The sequence below is a fragment of the Erinaceus europaeus genome, chromosome 16 (genome assembly GCF_950295315.1).
Source record: "Erinaceus europaeus chromosome 16, mEriEur2.1, whole genome shotgun sequence".
NCBI lineage: Eukaryota > Metazoa > Chordata > Mammalia > Eulipotyphla > Erinaceidae > Erinaceus > Erinaceus europaeus.
In genome coordinates, this window is record NC_080177.1 from 29,509,173 (window position 1) to 29,526,649 (window position 17,477).

The 17,477-nt window shown below is 40.9% G+C and overlaps 1 protein-coding gene across 2 annotated transcripts in view; it reads left to right on the forward strand.

Annotated features, from left to right (window-relative positions):
* SGPP1 (sphingosine-1-phosphate phosphatase 1) overlaps positions 1-17,477 on the forward strand; it is a 34,193-nt gene that overhangs the window by 4,454 nt on the left and 12,262 nt on the right. Inside the window, exon 2 of one of the 2 annotated variants that reach the window (XM_007530908.3) lies at positions 16,790-16,879. The exons of the other annotated variant lie outside the window; for it this stretch is intronic. Within the exon in view, the coding sequence (XP_007530970.1) occupies positions 16,790-16,879 (90 nt within the window). The remainder of the gene's footprint in view (positions 1-16,789; positions 16,880-17,477) is intronic. 2 annotated transcript variants of the gene reach the window in all.

Below are 17,477 nucleotides of genomic sequence, written 5' to 3' on the forward strand. Positions count from 1 at the left end.
TGGGGGTGTCTGGCGATGGCGCAGTGGGTTAAGCGCACGTGGCGCAAAGCTCAGGATCCTGGTTCGAGCCCCCGGCTCCCCACCTGCAGGGGAGTCGCCTCACAGGCGGTGAAGCAGGTCTGCAGGTGTCTATCTTTCTCTCCCCCTCTGTCTTCCCCTCCTCTCTCCATTTCTCTCTGTCCTATCCAACAACGAACAACATCAACAATGGTAATAATGATAACCACAGCGAGGCTACAACAAGGGCAACAAAAAGGGGGAAAAGATGGCCTCCAGGAGCGGTGGATTCATGTTGCAGGTGCCGGAACTTCAATCTCAGGGTTTATCAGGGTTAGTGAAAGAGTTCACTTGTATAGAGCGCTGATTTGCTGGCCATGTGCATGGCCCAGGTTCAAGCCAGGCCCCCACCACCATGAAAGAAGAGTTGCTGCTTTTGGTCTCTGTCACTCTCTCTGCCTCTCTGTCTCTATCTAAAAAAAAGGGGGGGGGGGAGTGGTAGATCACATCATCATGAATTAAATACCACTACTGTTACTTGTTGCTTCTGATTCTAGTCTTCCTTGCTCTCTCTGCTTACTTCATTTGGATAGTTTCTGTTGTTGTGACTTCAAGTTCTGGTCTGCAGTGTCTAATTCTCAAGTAGATTCATCAGATATAGTGTTATGTGTTTTCAGATACTTTATATTTGTCAGTTCCAATTTGGTCATATAAAAATTATATTATTTGAGGGGGCTGGGCGGTGGTGCCGTGGGTTAAGCACACATGGTGCAAAGCACAGGATCCTGGTTCAAGCCCCCGGCTACCCACCTGCAGGGGGGTCACTTCACAAGCGGTGAAGCAGGTCTGCAGGTGTCTATCTTTCTTTTCCCTCTTCCCCTCTCTGTCTTCCCCATCTCTCTTGATTTCTGTCTGTCCTATCCAACAACAACGACATCAGTAACAACAACAATAACTACAACAATAAAAACAAGGACAACAAAAAGGAAATAGCCTCCAGGAACAGTGGATTCATAGTGCAGGCACTGAGCCCCAGCAATAACCCTGGAGGTAATATATATATAAAATATAAAATATATACATACACACATACTATTTGCTCTTCGTGTTCCAGTTTTACCTTCTGTCACTGAGCATATTTATAAGATCTTTAATAGCTATTTTAAGATCTTTATTCACTAGTTCTATTATCTCATCTTTGTAAAATTTTAATATTTCTTCTGGCTATAGAATATAATCATCTGCTTCTTTTCTTTGTAAATATTTTTTAAATATTTACTTTATGTGGTCCGGGAGGTGGTGCAGTGTGGCTAAGGCACTAGACTCTCAAGCATAAGGTCCCAAGTTCAATCCCCAGCAGCACATGTACCAGAGTGATGTCTGGTTCTCTCTCTCTCTCTCCTATCTTTCTCATTAATAAATAAAATTTTTTAAAAATTTATTTTATTTATGAGAAAGAGAGAGGGAGAAAGAACCAGAGCATCACTCTGGCACATGCAATGCCAATCACCAAACTCTGGACCTTATGCTTGCAAGTCCAATGCTTTTACTCACTGTGCCACCTCCTGGGCCACTCTTGGTAATTTTTATAGAGTTTAGATCTTCTTCCTTTAAATAATTTTGGATATTTTTTGTTTGTTTTCCAGTGGTACACACACACGCACACGCACACACACACACACACGCACACGCACACACACACACACACACGGGGGTGGGGGGAGCATGAGCACTAAGTTAGCCTCATTTACTAAGGTGATGACTTTTTTTTTTTGCCTCCAGGGTTATTGCTGGGGCTCAGTGCCTGCACCACATATCCACTGCTCCTGGAGGCCATTTTTTCCCTTTTGTTGCCCTGGTTGTTTTATCGTTGTTGTAGTTATTATTATTGATGTCATTGTTGGATAGGACAGAGAGAAATGGAGAGAGGAGGGGAAGACAGAGAGGAGGAGAGAAAGATAGACACCTGCAGACCTGCTTCACCGCCTGTGAAGCAACTCCCCTACAGGTGGGGAGCCGGGGGTTCGAACCGGGATCCTTATGCCAGTCCTTGTGCTTTGGCCACCTGCGCTTAACACGCTGTGCTACCACCCGACCCCCAGGTGATAACTTTCTAAGATTCTCCAGTTCCTTCAGTATGCTGTTGGAAAAGCAATTCTAGGCTGATGAGAGAATTGTTTGGCCTTCTACTACCCCACTGTGGTTGACTTTAACTCTATGTATGCACAGATTAGATTCAATCAAAAATTTGCAGAAGTCTCATTTTCTAGAATATTCATTTGTCAATTACTTTGTTCTGCAAGGTATAGCTGCTTTGGCGGTTCCAAACTCATCGTTCATAGCTCAGTAAGACTATATGACTTTTTTAGTTCCTCCTCCCATGCTACAGCTTAGAAACTGCCTCTGACAGCAAGCTAGAGCAGTTGTGAGACTCATCTATTTGTTTCCTTTTTCTCATGAGTCACATCTCTGTGCTGCATATTTTACAATATTTGAAAAGTTGTTTTTTTTTATGACTTGTCTCATTTTCTCCTTGGTTACAGTAGAATGACTGTTCTTACAACTATAAATCCTGTATGGCAGAGATAAATTCTCTCAACTTTTTTTGACTTTTTTTTTGTTTTTTTGTTTGTTTGTTTTTATATCTAATGGCTCTTAGTGCTATAATCGATATATAATTAGCCCATTAAAATTATATAATTCGGGGCTGGGGAGATAAGGAAATATTAGAGAACAGGACTTGTGTGCCTGAGGCCCCAGGTTCAATCCCTAGCACTACCATATGCTAGACCTAAGTGGTGCTCTAATCTCTTGTCACAACCATAGAAATCATTTTTAATTAATATATATATAAGATTTGTTTGCTTTTAGTGTATCCATGTGCTAGTGTACCTATCACCATATTTAAACATTTTATCACCTCCCAGAAGAACCCCCTCTCAGAGTTCATAGTCAGTTTCCATTTCTACCCAGTCCCTAGACAATTTCTGTCCACTTTAAGTCTCTATAAATTTTCCTGCTCTGAATTTTATATATGATTCGAAACAACCTATATGTAATCTGCTATAATCAACTTCTTTTACTTAGGATAATGTTTTCTTTTTCTCCTGATGGCCATTTCAAAGTTACCTAAACAATGTCCCTGTCTGTTTTTGTAAAGATTTTATTAATAAGATAGAAGCAGAGAGAGAGAAAACACACACCAGACATCACTCTTGTACATGTGCTACTGGGATTGAATTTAGGACCTACACTCTATCCACCACACCACCTCCCAGACCACTGAATATTTTTTTCATAGAGATTTGTTTTGTTTCTCATGGGTTGATTATTAGTCTTTAAAGCCTTTGTGATGAATTAGTCTTTAATTTAAGAAATCATAGTTGGGGAGATAGTATAATAATTATGCAAACATACTCTCATGTCTGTGGCTCTGAGGTCCAGGTTCAATTCCACACACCACCATAAGCTAGAACTAAGCAGTGCGCTCGTAAAAAAAAAAAAAAAAAAAAAAAAAAAGTGGTCCAGGAGTTGGGACAGCAGATAAAGCATTGGACTCTCACCTCTCAAGCGTGAGGTCCTGAGTTCAGTCCCCAGCAGCACATGTACCAGAGAGGTGTCTGGTGCTTTCTATCTATCTTCCTGTCTTTCTCATGAAAAAATAAATAAATAAAATCTTTAAAAAGGAAGGAAGGAAGGAAGGAAGAGAGAGAGAGAGAGAAAGAAAGAAAGAAAGAAAGAAAGAAAGAAAGAAAGAAAGAAAGAAAGAATATATAAATAAGTTAATGAAATAGCTGGGTACCACCCTCTACCCTCTAGTGCCAGGACTCTCAATCTGGAGTTCCAGGCATGCAAATCCAGTTTTCTACCAACTGAACCACCTCCCCAGCCACAGAAATTAGCTTTTTGTCTGTGATATTATTTAGAAATGAATGTTTTCCTAGAGTGCTACCCTGCTTCTGTCTTTTTTTTTTCTTCCAAGGAAAACTTTTTTCTTATTGCAGTGATGGAAGATAAATCTGGGGCTCCCTACTGCCAGGCAGCCTCTCCAGTAAAATTCTCTATTCTTCAGTTTTTGAGAGAAGGAAAAGAAACATTGTAAGGCCTTGCCACATTGTGCTTACACCTGTCATTCGTAGCTCATAGTGTTGCTCAAACCCAGGGCCTCATGCACAACCGTGCATGTGCTCTACCAGGTGAATTATCTCCCAGACCCCTAACTTTTTCTTCTTGTATATCAACCTTTAACTCATGGTGTCTGGGTTTTATGTAATATTTACAATAGTCTTCTACCATAGTTTCTAATAATACCTTCATGTCTTCATTTTTTAAAATATTTATTTATTCCATTTTGTTGCCCTTGTTTTATTGTTGTAGTTATTATTGTTGTCATCGTTGTTGGATAGGACAAAGAAATGGAGAGAGATGGGGAAGACAGAAAGGGGGAGAGAAAGACACCTGCAGACCTGCTTCACCACCTGTGAAGCGACCCCCCTGAAGGTAAGAAGCGGGGGCCAGAACTGGGATCCTTACTTTGGCCTTTGTACTTTGCGCCAAGTGCACTCAACCCACTGCGTTACCGCTGGACTCCCATGGCTTCATTCCCCCCCCTTTTTTTGTTGCCCTTGTTGTTGTTGTTTGATAGGCAGAAAGAAATGCAGAGAGAGGGAGAGAAAGACACCTGCAGACCTGCTTCACCGCTTGTGAAGTGACCCCCCTGCAGGTAGGGAGCCAAGGGCTCCAACCCAGATCCTTACACCGGTCCTTGTGCTTCGCGCCATGTGTGCTTAACAGGTTCCTCCACCATCTGGCTCCCCATGGCTTCACTTTTTTTTTAAGTATTTTTTTTTTAAAGAGTATTTATTTATTTATTTATTTATTCCCTTTTGTTGCCCTTGTTGTTTTATTGTTGTTGTAGTTATTCTTGTTGTTGTTGGATAGGACAGAGAGAAATCGAGAGTGGAGGGTAAGACAGAGAGGGGGAGAGAAAGATAGACACCTGCAGACCTGCTTCACTGCTTGTGAAGTGACTCCCCTGCAGGTGGGGAGCAGGGGGCTGGAACCAGTATTCTTACACCATCCTCGCGCTTTGCTCCACTGGCGTTTAACCCACTGCGCTACCGCCTGACTCCCCCCCCATGGCTTCATTTTTAATGCTCAGATATGTGAACTCTCTCTTGCTTTGAGGAAGATAGCCAACTTGACATCTTCCGGTAGCACTATTTATTGTATACTACTGATTTAAACTGTCATGCATTTTGTATAGATATATTTAAGTGTATATCTTTATCTTATTTAGAAAGTATATATTTACATGCATATTATTTATTATGAGAATATAGATTTAGAAACTCCTATAGTTGGAACTTCATAAGCTTGATATATATATATATATATATATATATTTTTTTTTTTTTTTAGCTTGATATATTTTAATAATTATTCTTGGGCTGGCAAAATAGTTCATTTGGATAGTGTGGCTACTTTGCCATGGGCACGATCCATACTTGAGCCCAGCTTCCACTGTATTGGATGAAGCTTTAATGCCATAATATCTTTCACTCAGTATCTGTCACTATTCTTTCACTCAGTATCTGTCACTATTCTTTAAAAGTCAACTCGAAGGGAGTCAGGTAAGCGCATGTGGAGCGGGTAAGCACATGTGGCACAAAGCACAAGGTCTGGCGGTTCGAGCCCCCAGCTCTCCACCTACAGGGGAGTCGCTTCACAGGCGGTGAAGCAGGTCTGCAGGTGTGTCTGTCTGTTTGTTTGTTTGTTTATTTATTTATTTTCCCTTTTGTTGCCCCTTGTTTAACATTCTTGTGGTTATTGATGTCGTTGTTGTTGGATAGGACAGAGAGAAATGGAGAGAGGAGGGGAAGACAGGGAGAGAGAGAGAAAGACAGACACCTGCAGACCTGCTTCACAAGTGAAGCAACTCCCTGCAGGTGGGGAGCCAGGGTCTCGAACCTATATCCTTAATCTGGTCCTTGCACTTTGCGCCATGTGCGCTTAACCGCTGCGCCAGGGCCCAACTCCCTGGTGTCTCTCTTTTTCTCCCCCTCTCTGTCTTCCCCTCCTCTCTCCATTTCTCTCTGTCCTATCCAGCAACAATGACAACAATAATAACTACAACAATGAAGAACAAGGGCAACAAAAGGGAAAATAAATAGATAAATAAATAAATATTTTAAAAAGTCAACTTGGAATGGTGATGTCCCGGTGATGACAACAACAAAAAGTATATATTCAATTAGTCTTGATTTTTATATTCATTTATTTTTCTACATGTACCTTGGTGTTTTGGGTGATTGTAAAAGCAAATGGTATTTTTAAATACATTATTTATTTATTTGAGAGGAGAGAGAACATCACTCTGGCACATAGTATGCCTGAGACTGAACTCAGAACCTCATGCTTGAGAGTATAACATTTTGTCTCCCATGCCCCCCTCCAAAGTTCATTTTTTCCCCCTCCAGTTGCTGGTGCTCGGTGCCAGCACTATGAATTCACTGCTCCTGATGGTCATCCCTCTCCCTGCAACACACACACATTTTTATTTGGTAGGACAGAGAGAAATTGAAAGGGGGAGGGGGGAGAGAGAGGGAGAGAGAAAGGTACATGCCTGCAGACCTGCTTCACTGCTTGTGAAGCGTCCCACTTCTGGCGGACTGGGGGCTTTAACCTGGCTCCTTGCACATAGTAATATGTGTGTTTAACTGGGTGTTCCACTTCCCGCCCCCCCAATAAATTCTTTTGGAAAACTTTTGTGTGTGTTTTGTGCTGGAGTGTCTTGCATCTGTGACTCTACCACTCCTCTGCTGACTTTGTCTTTTTATTTTTTTCAGATAGAAACAGACAGAGAGGGAGAGTGAAAAAGAGGGAGAGACACCACAGCATCACACTTTACCACTTGTGGAGTCCCCACCTCACAACCCCCCCTCCCCCACCACGATACTTTGATGTGGTGTTGGGACTCAAACCCAGGGCTTCATGGAAGGTAAGGTGCACACTCTACCAGGTGAGCTATCTCCCAACACCCATTTATTTAATTTTTTTTTCAAGCCAGAGCTTGAACTTGAGCAATGTGTATGGCAAGGCTCAGGCCCTACCCAATAGGCTTTATTTCTAGTCATGTTAGTTTTTTTAATTGGAAAAATAAAGCTTTACTTCTTTATTAAGTCTTCAATACACCTTTGATTAGTTGTGTTTTCTTTTAGATAGATAACTGCTGACCTGTTGACCATTTTTGAATAGCTTGTTCTTGTTTTTAGTGCCACTTCTGTTGCATGTCAAGTTCCCATATGTATACAGATATGATTCTTTGTTCTCTATTCTCTTTCACTTGTTTGCCTATTTCTCTTTATTTAAAAAAAAAAAATCTTTATTTATTTATTTTCCAGAGCACTACTCAGCTCTGGCTTATGCTGGTATGGGGGATTGAACCTGGGACGTTGGAGCCTCAGACATGAGACTCACTTTGCATAATCATTATGCTATCTACCCTTGCCCTGTCTATTTCTCTATCAATATAATTATCTTAACTTCCTTAAAGCAAGAACTGTTACCTTTTATAAATGTTCTCAGCCATATATATATTGTCATTACTAGGGCTTCAAAATTCCAGGATGACTTTTTCAGATTGAGAAAGACAAAGAAGCAGAGAAAGAGAGGGAAAAAAGAGAGACTATAGCACCAAAGCTTCCTCCAATTCTGTGGGGGCCAGGTTTAAACATGGCAAAGCAACACACTAAGTGAGCTATTTTGACAGGCCCTTTACCCTCTTCTTTAAAACTTTATTGGCCTGAGCAGTGCTCCAATAAAACAAACAAAAAACTATATTGACTTTTCAACCTATCTGTAAGACCTTGGGAGAAGTATAGTGGTTATCCTTGATAGTGTGTGTAGGGGGGGAGGTGGGGAGTAAACTTAGGTGGTGGAAGTGGTGTGAAACTATATCTCTATTATCTTATAATTTTGTGAATCACTATTCACCAAAGGGGGGGGGAGTTGACAGAGAGAGTACTCGTGGGTGGGGTAGTCATTTTTTAGTTTCTGTTCTGATGTCTAGGTCATTGATAGTTGGCCTTGGTTGACCCTGATGCCCCTTAAACAGGCCTAGTTTGGGAAGGGTGTGGGAAGGAGGATCCCAGGTCTCCTTCTCTTCCCAAACTTTTTCCTGAAAGTGGAAACTGGTGTGAGGTCAGAGTAAACTGCTGAACAGTCTGACCTCGATCACTGGGGTCTCTATGGCAGTGGGAGACCGTAGAGTTTTGTATCTCTGCTGCCATAAGGGTAGGGTCTTCAGTTTTCTGAGTCTGCCAAACAGTTCTCTGGGGTTTTCTCGGTGGCTTGTTGCTTCTGCAGCTCTCAACAGCAGTCCTGAGTTCCTTTTTTAAAGCCATCTGTTGACTGAGTGGTTCCTCAAGAGCCCTTTAAATGCACCAGGTGAATTTGAAGCTATTGCAAATATGGTGCCTGCTATCAATGCAGTGCCACGTTTCTGCTTGAGTCCTTCTTTCCCTACCCTCCTGTTCTTGCTGTCTACACACAATCACCAACCTTCAGATACTGATGTTTCTTTCTTTGCCAGAAATCCCAGATGTTCTCTGATGAAATTCATTGAGATACTTTGTTGTGATATTTGTTTTCTGGGGAATAGCCAACATCTCTAGACTACGACACCGTAGCTCCTCCCTGGAAGTGTGGAAAAATGTTCAGATGTATTTTAATTTAATAATTTGCTTGTAGAGCCAGGGAGAAATCATAGCTACAATGCACCTGACTTAATGCCCAGAGAGTCTAGTTCAATCCCTGACACCACATTGTGCCAAAGCTGAGCAGTGCTCTGATTTCTGTCTCTTTTTTCTCTTCTCTTCTCCTCTCTCCTGAAAAATAAAATGACTCTTTGAAAATAATAATAATAATTTTCATGTATGCTTCCTTGTAGGGAAAGTCACATCAAGTGAAGATAACAACAAATATATCCTTTCTAAAAAGCTTTTTGTCAATTCTTCAAATCTGAGAAGTAGTCTGCCTGGATATAGAATTTTTAGAGATCTTTTCCATCCAAAACTTTTAATATATTGCACCTTATGGTTTTTAGATCATCTGTGAGAAATTAGTTGATAATTTTATAAGTCCCCATATATATCTTACTCCTTGCTGCTTTTTAAATTCTTTTTTAAAATATTTATTTTCGTTTTTGTTGCCCTTGTTGTTTAACATTGTTGTGGTTATTATTGTTGTTGCTATTTTTTTAGTTTTTATTTATTTTCCCTTTTGTTGCCCTTGTTTTTCATTGTTATTGTAGCTGTTGTTATTGATGTTGTCGTACAGGACAGAGAGAAATGTAGAGAGGAGGGGAAGACAGAGAGGAGGAGAGAAAGATAGACCTGCAGACTTGCTTCACCACCTGTGAATCGACTACCTTACAGGTGGGGAGCTGGAGGTTAGAATCAGATCCTTCCGCCAGTCCTTGCGCTGCGCTACTGCCTGACTCCCTGTTGTTGTTATTGATGCCGTCGTCGTTAGATAGGACAGAGAGAAATGGAGAGAGGAGGGGAAGACAGGGGGAGAGAAAGACAACAACAAACCTGCTTCACTGCCTGTGAAGCGACTCCCCTGCAAGTGGGAGTCAGGGGCTTGAACTGGGTTCCTTACACCAGTCCCTGGGCTTCGTGCCTTATGTGCTTAACCCGCTGCGCTACTGCCTGACTCCCACTTTTTAAATTCTTTTATCTTTAATCTTAGCTTTTGTAATTGTTCCTTAGTGTATATACATATTTAGTCTTACTGGATCTGAGAGACTATCTCCATTCTTGATTTGGGGAAATTCTTAAGCTATTTCTCCAAATAAGAATAGGGGAGGAGGCAAAGGAGATAGCATAAATGCTATGTAAAAAGACTTTTCCCATCATCAGGCAGTAGTGCAGTGGGTTAAGCTCACATGACATGAAGCAAGTTGTTTAAGCTCACATGGTGTGAAGGACCGGCGTAAGGATCCGGGTTCGAGCCCCCGGCTCCCCACCTGCAGGGGAGTCACGTCACAATGAAGCAAGTCTGCAGGTGTCTACCATCATAAGCTGGAGCTGAACAGCACCCTGCTAAGCGAAAAGAGAGGGAGGGAGGGAGGGAGGAAGGACAGAAGAAAGGAAGGAAGGAAGGAAGGAAGGAAGGAAGGAAGGAAGGAAGGAAGGAAGGAAGGAAGGGAAAGAAAGTAAGTAAGTAAGTAAGTCTGGGACCAACAAGATAGTTCACATAAGAGTATTCCTTGTTTGTCATGCATAAGACCCCAGTTTGATGTTTTGGTTCTTCTTCTAGCATTTGCCCTTCTTCCGTAGCCAGTCAACAGCGTCAGGTTGAGCCTGATGTAAAGTTTCGAGACCTCCTTTGAATCTGGAGAGGTGGCAGTCGTTGACTATGTGGGTCATTGTCTGGAGCCGCAGGGGCAGTTCGGGTCGTCTCTGGCTCCCCAGCGATGGAACATAGCGACGCACCGGCCATGGCCTGTTCGATAGCGATTGAGGAGGGCCCAATCATAACGTGCTAGGTCAAAGCCGGGTTGACGCTTGCAGGGGTCTGTGATGAGGTGTTTGTTCTTTACCTCAGCTGACTGCCAACTCTGTTTCCAAGAGACTGGAACAGAGAAGTTCAGTGTAGGTGTAGGAGACCAGATTGGGTGACGAGACATCAAGCGTTGGACAGGGTGGGCGAAGATATCCGCGTATATTGGCAGGTCCGGTCGAGCGTAGATGTGGGAAATGAACTTAGATGATGCCGCACATCCTGATGAATATGTTTTGGTGATGTGGTGGCTTTCCCCTTCTCCCTCTGCCTCTTATCTGGAAAAGTTGACCTGAAGCCATAAAACTCCAACAGTGACCATGAAATTAATTAATGAATTCTGTCTTTTTCTCTCTTTCCTTTTTGTCTGCTCTCTGATAAAATTTTGTTCTTCTGTGTTATTTGTTTTGTTGTTGTTGTTTTGTTGTGGTAGTTTAAGATTTGTTTATTTACCAATGAGAGGCAGTGAGGGAAAGAACCAGAGCATCACTCAGACACATAAGATGTGGGATTCAACTCAAGACCTCAGCCATTCAAGTTGGGTGCTCCAATCACTGTGTTACCTCCCAGGCTACTTCACTTGGTTTTTGCTGTACTGTTTTTGGTTCCCTCTGATCTACTTCTTAGCTTAGTCGTTGTATTCTTTAGTTCTGTGGTATCTGTCTGGGTATTTTTCATGCTTCCTCTGACATTGTTGATCTCATTTTGGTGATCATTGTTAGCACAACTGCTTTGAAGTTTTCTTTAGAACTTTTACATAACATTCAAATTTAGAATTTATTCTAGTTGTCTAGATTTATTGTTATAGTTTATTTTTTATGTCCTCTCATGCTGTTTAGTGCTCCATCAGGAATCAGATCAGGGTTCATGTTTGAGCAGGCCTATCTGGGTAGCAGATGTGTTTGTGATCAGAAGTGCCTGGAATAGGCTATGGCACCAACATTAATCCAGCCTGGACAGTAATCAGGGGTTTAAGGTTGTAAGTGCTGAGTGCTGAGCAGCCACTAGATGACCTATGCATGTCTTAAGGGAGACTGGGAGCTCAGTCCGAGGGGGTGACAAAGCTACCACTCTGGGATTTTTAGGAAACTATTTTGAAGGCTGTTACGGGCAAGCAGTTAGGGTCCCCTCACTAGCTGACTTTGCTTTTGAATGTCCACAGGGCTCTTGCTGGCTGAAAGGGTGTGATTTGTTTGCTAGAAGTCAAATGTGGCTTGGGAGGCTGGTAAATTTTGTCATCCAGGAGTTGGCAAATGTCTCTCAGTTCCAGATTAAATCTGCTGCTAGCAAAGGATAGAGCTCTTTTCCAGGAATTTGCCTCCAAGGTCTCTTGCTATGGAGATTGAATTCCAACATGGTGTTCACCAGCCCTGCTCTCAGCAAGGTTACAGAAGTGAGCAGGAAGGCTGCTGTTGCAACTCCCAACAGTTTATAGAATGCATATGTAGGTATTTCCTCATAATACTGTCCTATAATAGGAATTGGAAAGTGAATTTTATTTTATTGCCCTAGGGCCAAATGAACTAGTATGGTAATAAATTATAATTTACTTAGTGTTGTTTGTAATATAAAATATATTTTAAAGTGTGTGTGTGTGTATTTTTATTTTGGCAGAGTCAGGACCTCATGCATGTGCAATTTCACAAGTCCAGGCTGCTTTTTTATCTTAGCAAAAAGGTAGACACAACACAGCACTGGAATTTCTCCCAGTACCATGGCATCTCACACATAGTACTGAAGCTCAACCTTGGGCCTTATGCTTGGTAAGGCATGTACCCCACCCAGTGACTTTATTTCTTCCTCCCCCCCTTTTTATTTTCTTTCTTTTTCCCTTTCTTTCTTTCTTTTCTACTTTTTCTTTCTTTTCCCCCCCCAATACCAGAGCAATGCTCTCTGATTTATAGTGGTGTCAGGGGGGGTCAGGCAGTGGCGCAGTGGGTTAAGCGCATGCGGCGCAAAGCGCAGGGACCGGCGTAAGGATCCCGGTTCGAGCCCCCGGCTCCCCACCTGCAGGGGAGTCGCTTCACAGGCGGTGAAGCAGGTCTACAGGTGTCTATCTTTCTCTCCCCCTCTCTGTCTTCCCCTCCTCTCTCCATTTCTCTCTGTCCTATCCAACAAAGAATTGCGTCAACAAGGGCAATAATAATAACCACAATGAAGCTACAACAAGGGCAACAAAAGGGGGGGAAAAAAGGCCTCCAGGAGCGGTGGATTCATGGTGCAGGCACCGAGCCCAGCAATAACCCTGGAGGAGGAAGAAAAAAAAAAAAGAAAAGAAAAAAAATATATATATAGTGGTGTCAGGGACTGAACCTGGGACCTTGGAGCCTCACTCACAAGAGTCTCTGTGCTACTGCTGCTATTTCCCAGGTCCTCCCTTTTTTGCTTTAAATTTAGAAAATATAGTCCATAATGTGCTGTTGTATTAAATGTTTTATATATTCCTATACAACTTGAGGTACATTATTTTAAATGACTTACTTGCTTTAGAAGTTTAAGCTGCAAAATCCTTACTAATACTAATGTTTATTCCAAACATAGGAGATTATTTTCTGTTGGGTTTCAAAAAAGTCATGACCTACTTTTTCTATGCAAAAATGCATTATGACTTTTCCAACAACCCAGTAAGGTTGCTCAAAAGAAATTTTGATTGCAGTTTGTTGTGGCTGATCCCATATTAAATTAGTTCTGCTTAGAACTAAAAGTTACCAGAGCTTAAGTTTGAGTCTAGGAACTAAATGATACTATGTCCTTTGACCACAGGTTACCATGCATGTGATACTGTAGGACCAGTATACATAGTGAAAACTTGTGCTGCTTCATTTGACAAATATTTATTGATGTACTATTGACTACCAAACACATCTGTAGTCTCTGGTTATACAGCAGTGAGACTCAGATGAAACATAAAGAAGGAGACACAGTAATTACATTATTTGTTTTAAGTGTATATGAAACATATGCATGTAAAATATGTTATATCCTAACATAAATATATCCTGTACCAAAATAAGAGTCATGGAGAAATATAGAGTGGGTGGGGGGAAGGGGGCTTAAAAATAGCTCACTTGGATATTGTGCTGCATTCCATGTGCATGACCCAGTTTTGAACATAGTACCCATCACATTGAAAGAAGGAAGCTTCAGTGCTAAGGTTTCTAACATATAGAGTGATTTAGAAGATATCATTGAGAGAGACACTTAGAGATGTTCTGAGGAAGTCAAAGGAACAAGCCATGTCCATTTCTAGGGGAAGTATCTAGTAGGCACAAGAGACATCAAAGAGACCATTGCTTAAACGCAGGCAGTGGAAGATCTTGTAGTATATGAAATTTAGGGGTAGGACAAGGGAGCAGATCATGTCTGGCCTTTATGACTGTTTTTAGTTTTAGTTAGCATCTTTTGATGCACAGGGGTTTTTTGTTTGTTTCTTTCCTTGTTTTTTTTTTTTTTTTCTTTACCAGAACACTGCTCAGCTCTGGTTTATGGGGGTACAGAGGATTGAATTTGGGACTTTGGAGTCCCAGGCACAGCAGTCTCTTTATTTTATTTTTATAGGGAAAGACCTTTTTGCTACTTGTTTTCCTTTTTTTAATACTATTTCCTCACTTCTTAAATTACTGCTTTTTTTTTTTAACTTGCTTATTTAGTTTTTGTTTGTTTTTACCGAGAACTGATGCTCTCTGGCTTATGGTGGTGCTGGGGATTGTACTTGAGACCTTTGGTACCTCAGGCATGATAGTCTTCTTGCATAACTGTTATGCTATTTCTCCAGCCCACATTACTGCTTTATTTTGTATTTAATTTCTTATTGCACACCATTTTGGTTCTGTTCTCATTTCCTATGGATATTTATTTTATTTTTATTCTTACTTTATAAAAGATTTATTTGTCTACTAAAAAGAGAGTGCACACATTACAGTGCATAAAGACCTGGGTTCGAGCCCCGGTCCCCCTCTACAGGAGGGAAACTTCATGTGTGGTGAAGCAGGACTGCAGATGTCTCTCTGTCTCTTTCCCTCTCTATCTCTCTCTCCACTCTCAATTTCTTTCTGTCTCTATCCAATAACAAATAAATACATATATTAAACTAAATAAATAATAATTTAAGAAAGGAAGCGAGCAAACGAGCATCACTCTGGTGCCGAGGATCCAACTTGTGACCTTAAACATACAAGTTCTGTGCTCTACTATGAAACACCTGCTCTACTCACATTTTTAACCGACTGGTCTGACTCTAGTCAAGAGTTGAATAAACAGTTTTTAAAATAGACTTATTTATTTAATGAGAGAAAGTGGATCATCACTGTCATGTGTTGCCGTGAATTGCACTCAGGACTTCATCATGCAGTCCTGTGCTTTACATGTCTTGACACCTCCTTGCCTGCGAGGTATAATTTTTAGACACTTTGTGACAATTAACAAGTAGATATATCTTGAAGATAAAACTAACACTGGGTAGTTAACATGAATGAAAACGTTAAAGACTACAGCAAGGAGTTTCACCTGTAGAGTGAAATAAAGTAGCAGTCGTTTAAGAGGAAGGAGGTATGGGTAGGAATTGCTGGTGATAATGGGAGATGGAAGAAAAATCAGTTCAGGGCCAGGTAGTGGCTGGCACACCTGGTTGAGCACACATATTATGATGTGCAAGAACCCACTTTCAAACCTGTGGCTCTCATCCGCAGAGGGAAAGCTTCACAAGTAGTAAAGCAGTTCTGTTGGTATCTCTCTTTCTCTCTCCTTTTTTTTGTTAATCTTTTATTTATTTATTAATGAGAAAGATAGGAGAGAGAGAACCAGACATCACTCTGGTACATGTGCTGCCAGGGATTGAACTCAGTACCTCATGCTTGAAAGTCCCAATGCTTTATCCACAGTGCCACCTCCCGGACCACAGTCTCTCTCCTTTATCTCCCCTTCCTCTCTCAGTTTCTTTCTGTCCTATCCAATAAAATGGAGGGGAAAAAGTCTGCCAGGAGCAGTGGATTTGTCATGCTGGCACCAAGCCCCAGTGATAAGTGATAACCTTAAAGGAAAAATAATAAATATAAAAGTTTTTTTTTTTAATCAGCTCCTATTTGGTCAGATATACACTGCTTCATTTAATTTAATTTTTTTTCATTTTATTGCCACCAGGGTTATTGCTGGAGCTAGGTGCACAACGAATCTATTGCTCTTTGTGGCCTTTTATTATTATATATATTAGAGAGAAACTAAGAGGAGAGAGAGCCACCAACCTGGGGCAGAGGGTAGATAGCATAATGATTTTGCAAACAGGGGGAAGTCACTTCACACTCTCATGCCTGAGGCTCCAAAGTCCCAGGTTCAAGCCCCCACACCACCATAAGCCAGAGCTGAACAGTGCTCTGTAAAAAAAAAAAAAGAGAGAAAGAGAGAGAGAGACACCAACCTGTAGTATTAACTTCACCACTTGTGACAGCCCCCCCACCCCCGAAATGAGAAGCAGAGGACTTGAACCTGTGTCTTTGTATATGGTTATATGTGTGCTTAACCAGGTGCACCACCGTTCACCCCCTTCCTTCCTTTATTATGCCCATCCATAATCTGCTCCTTTTCTGTAATACTAGATTTTTCAAACCTTCCTCTTAAATTCATCACATTGATACTGAGTTGTCTAACATTTTATTTTTTTCCCTCCTTTTATGATTTTCTCTTCCCAGTATCCCATCCAAATTTTTCTTAGTATGATTACCATTTGAAATTTTGGGGGGGCAGAAATGGAAAATGTTTCAATTACAACTGAATATTGAATATGAAATGGAGAAATGTCAACAGAAATTGCAAATCAGTCATTGATGGAAGTAGCAGGGAAATTATGCCAAGAAAGCAAGGACTTTTTTATAAGGACCAGATTCAGGCACAATTCTACAGATATTTTCATTTCAGAGATATGTTAAAAATATCTCTAGCTTTTTCTTTTCTGTAGCATACTAATGATTGGATTTTAGTGCAATAGCAAAAAACAAGCCAATTCCCACAATGAAGGACATGGAAACATCAAATACCATCATTTTACCCATGCAAAAATATTTTTTGAATGTCTTCTATATGCCTTATTTGGGGTTAGGTACTAAAACAACAATGGGGAATAAAAATGCATAGTTCCTATTTCTATGGAATTTTGTAGTATAGTGATTTATTATTTTTTGTTTACATTTAACCTAATTTATTTAACTGATTGCATTTCTTTTCCCCTTTATAGTACCCTCTTATGTATGGACTGATTCTTATTCCCTGCTGGTGTTCTCTAGTTTGTATAAGTAGAATTTACATGGGAATGCACTCCATTCTGGTAAGGAATATGTTATATTCTTGGTGCTTTTCTTTTTTGTAAAATTGACAATTGTATTATGCTTATTTGCAATATTATATGAAGCCTAAATGCTAAAATATATTTGTAAATCTGTTTTGCAGATATTAATGTGATGCTTTTTGAAATTTTGATGATATAGAAACATTTTCTTTTTTTTTTTTTTTATATCCCACCCCCTCCCCAGTAGCTTTCCCATTCTCTATCCCTCTGGGAGCATGGACCCAGGGTCATTGAGGGTTGCAGAAGGTAGAAGGTCTGGCTTCTGTAATTGCTTCCCCGCTGAACATGGGCGTTGACTGGTTGGTCCATACTCCCAGTCTGCCTCTCTCTTTCCCTAGTAGGGTGTGTCTCTGGGGAAGCTGAGCTCCAGGACACATTGGTGGGGTCTTCAGTCCAGGGAAGCCTGGCCGGCATCCTGATGACATCTGGAACCTGCTGACTGAAAAGAGAGTTAACATATGAAGCCAAACAATTTGTTGAGCATAAATATATATTTGTAAATCTGTTTTGCAGATATTAATGTGATGCTTTTTGAAATTTTGATGATATAGAAACATTTTCTAGTAATCCCAATAAC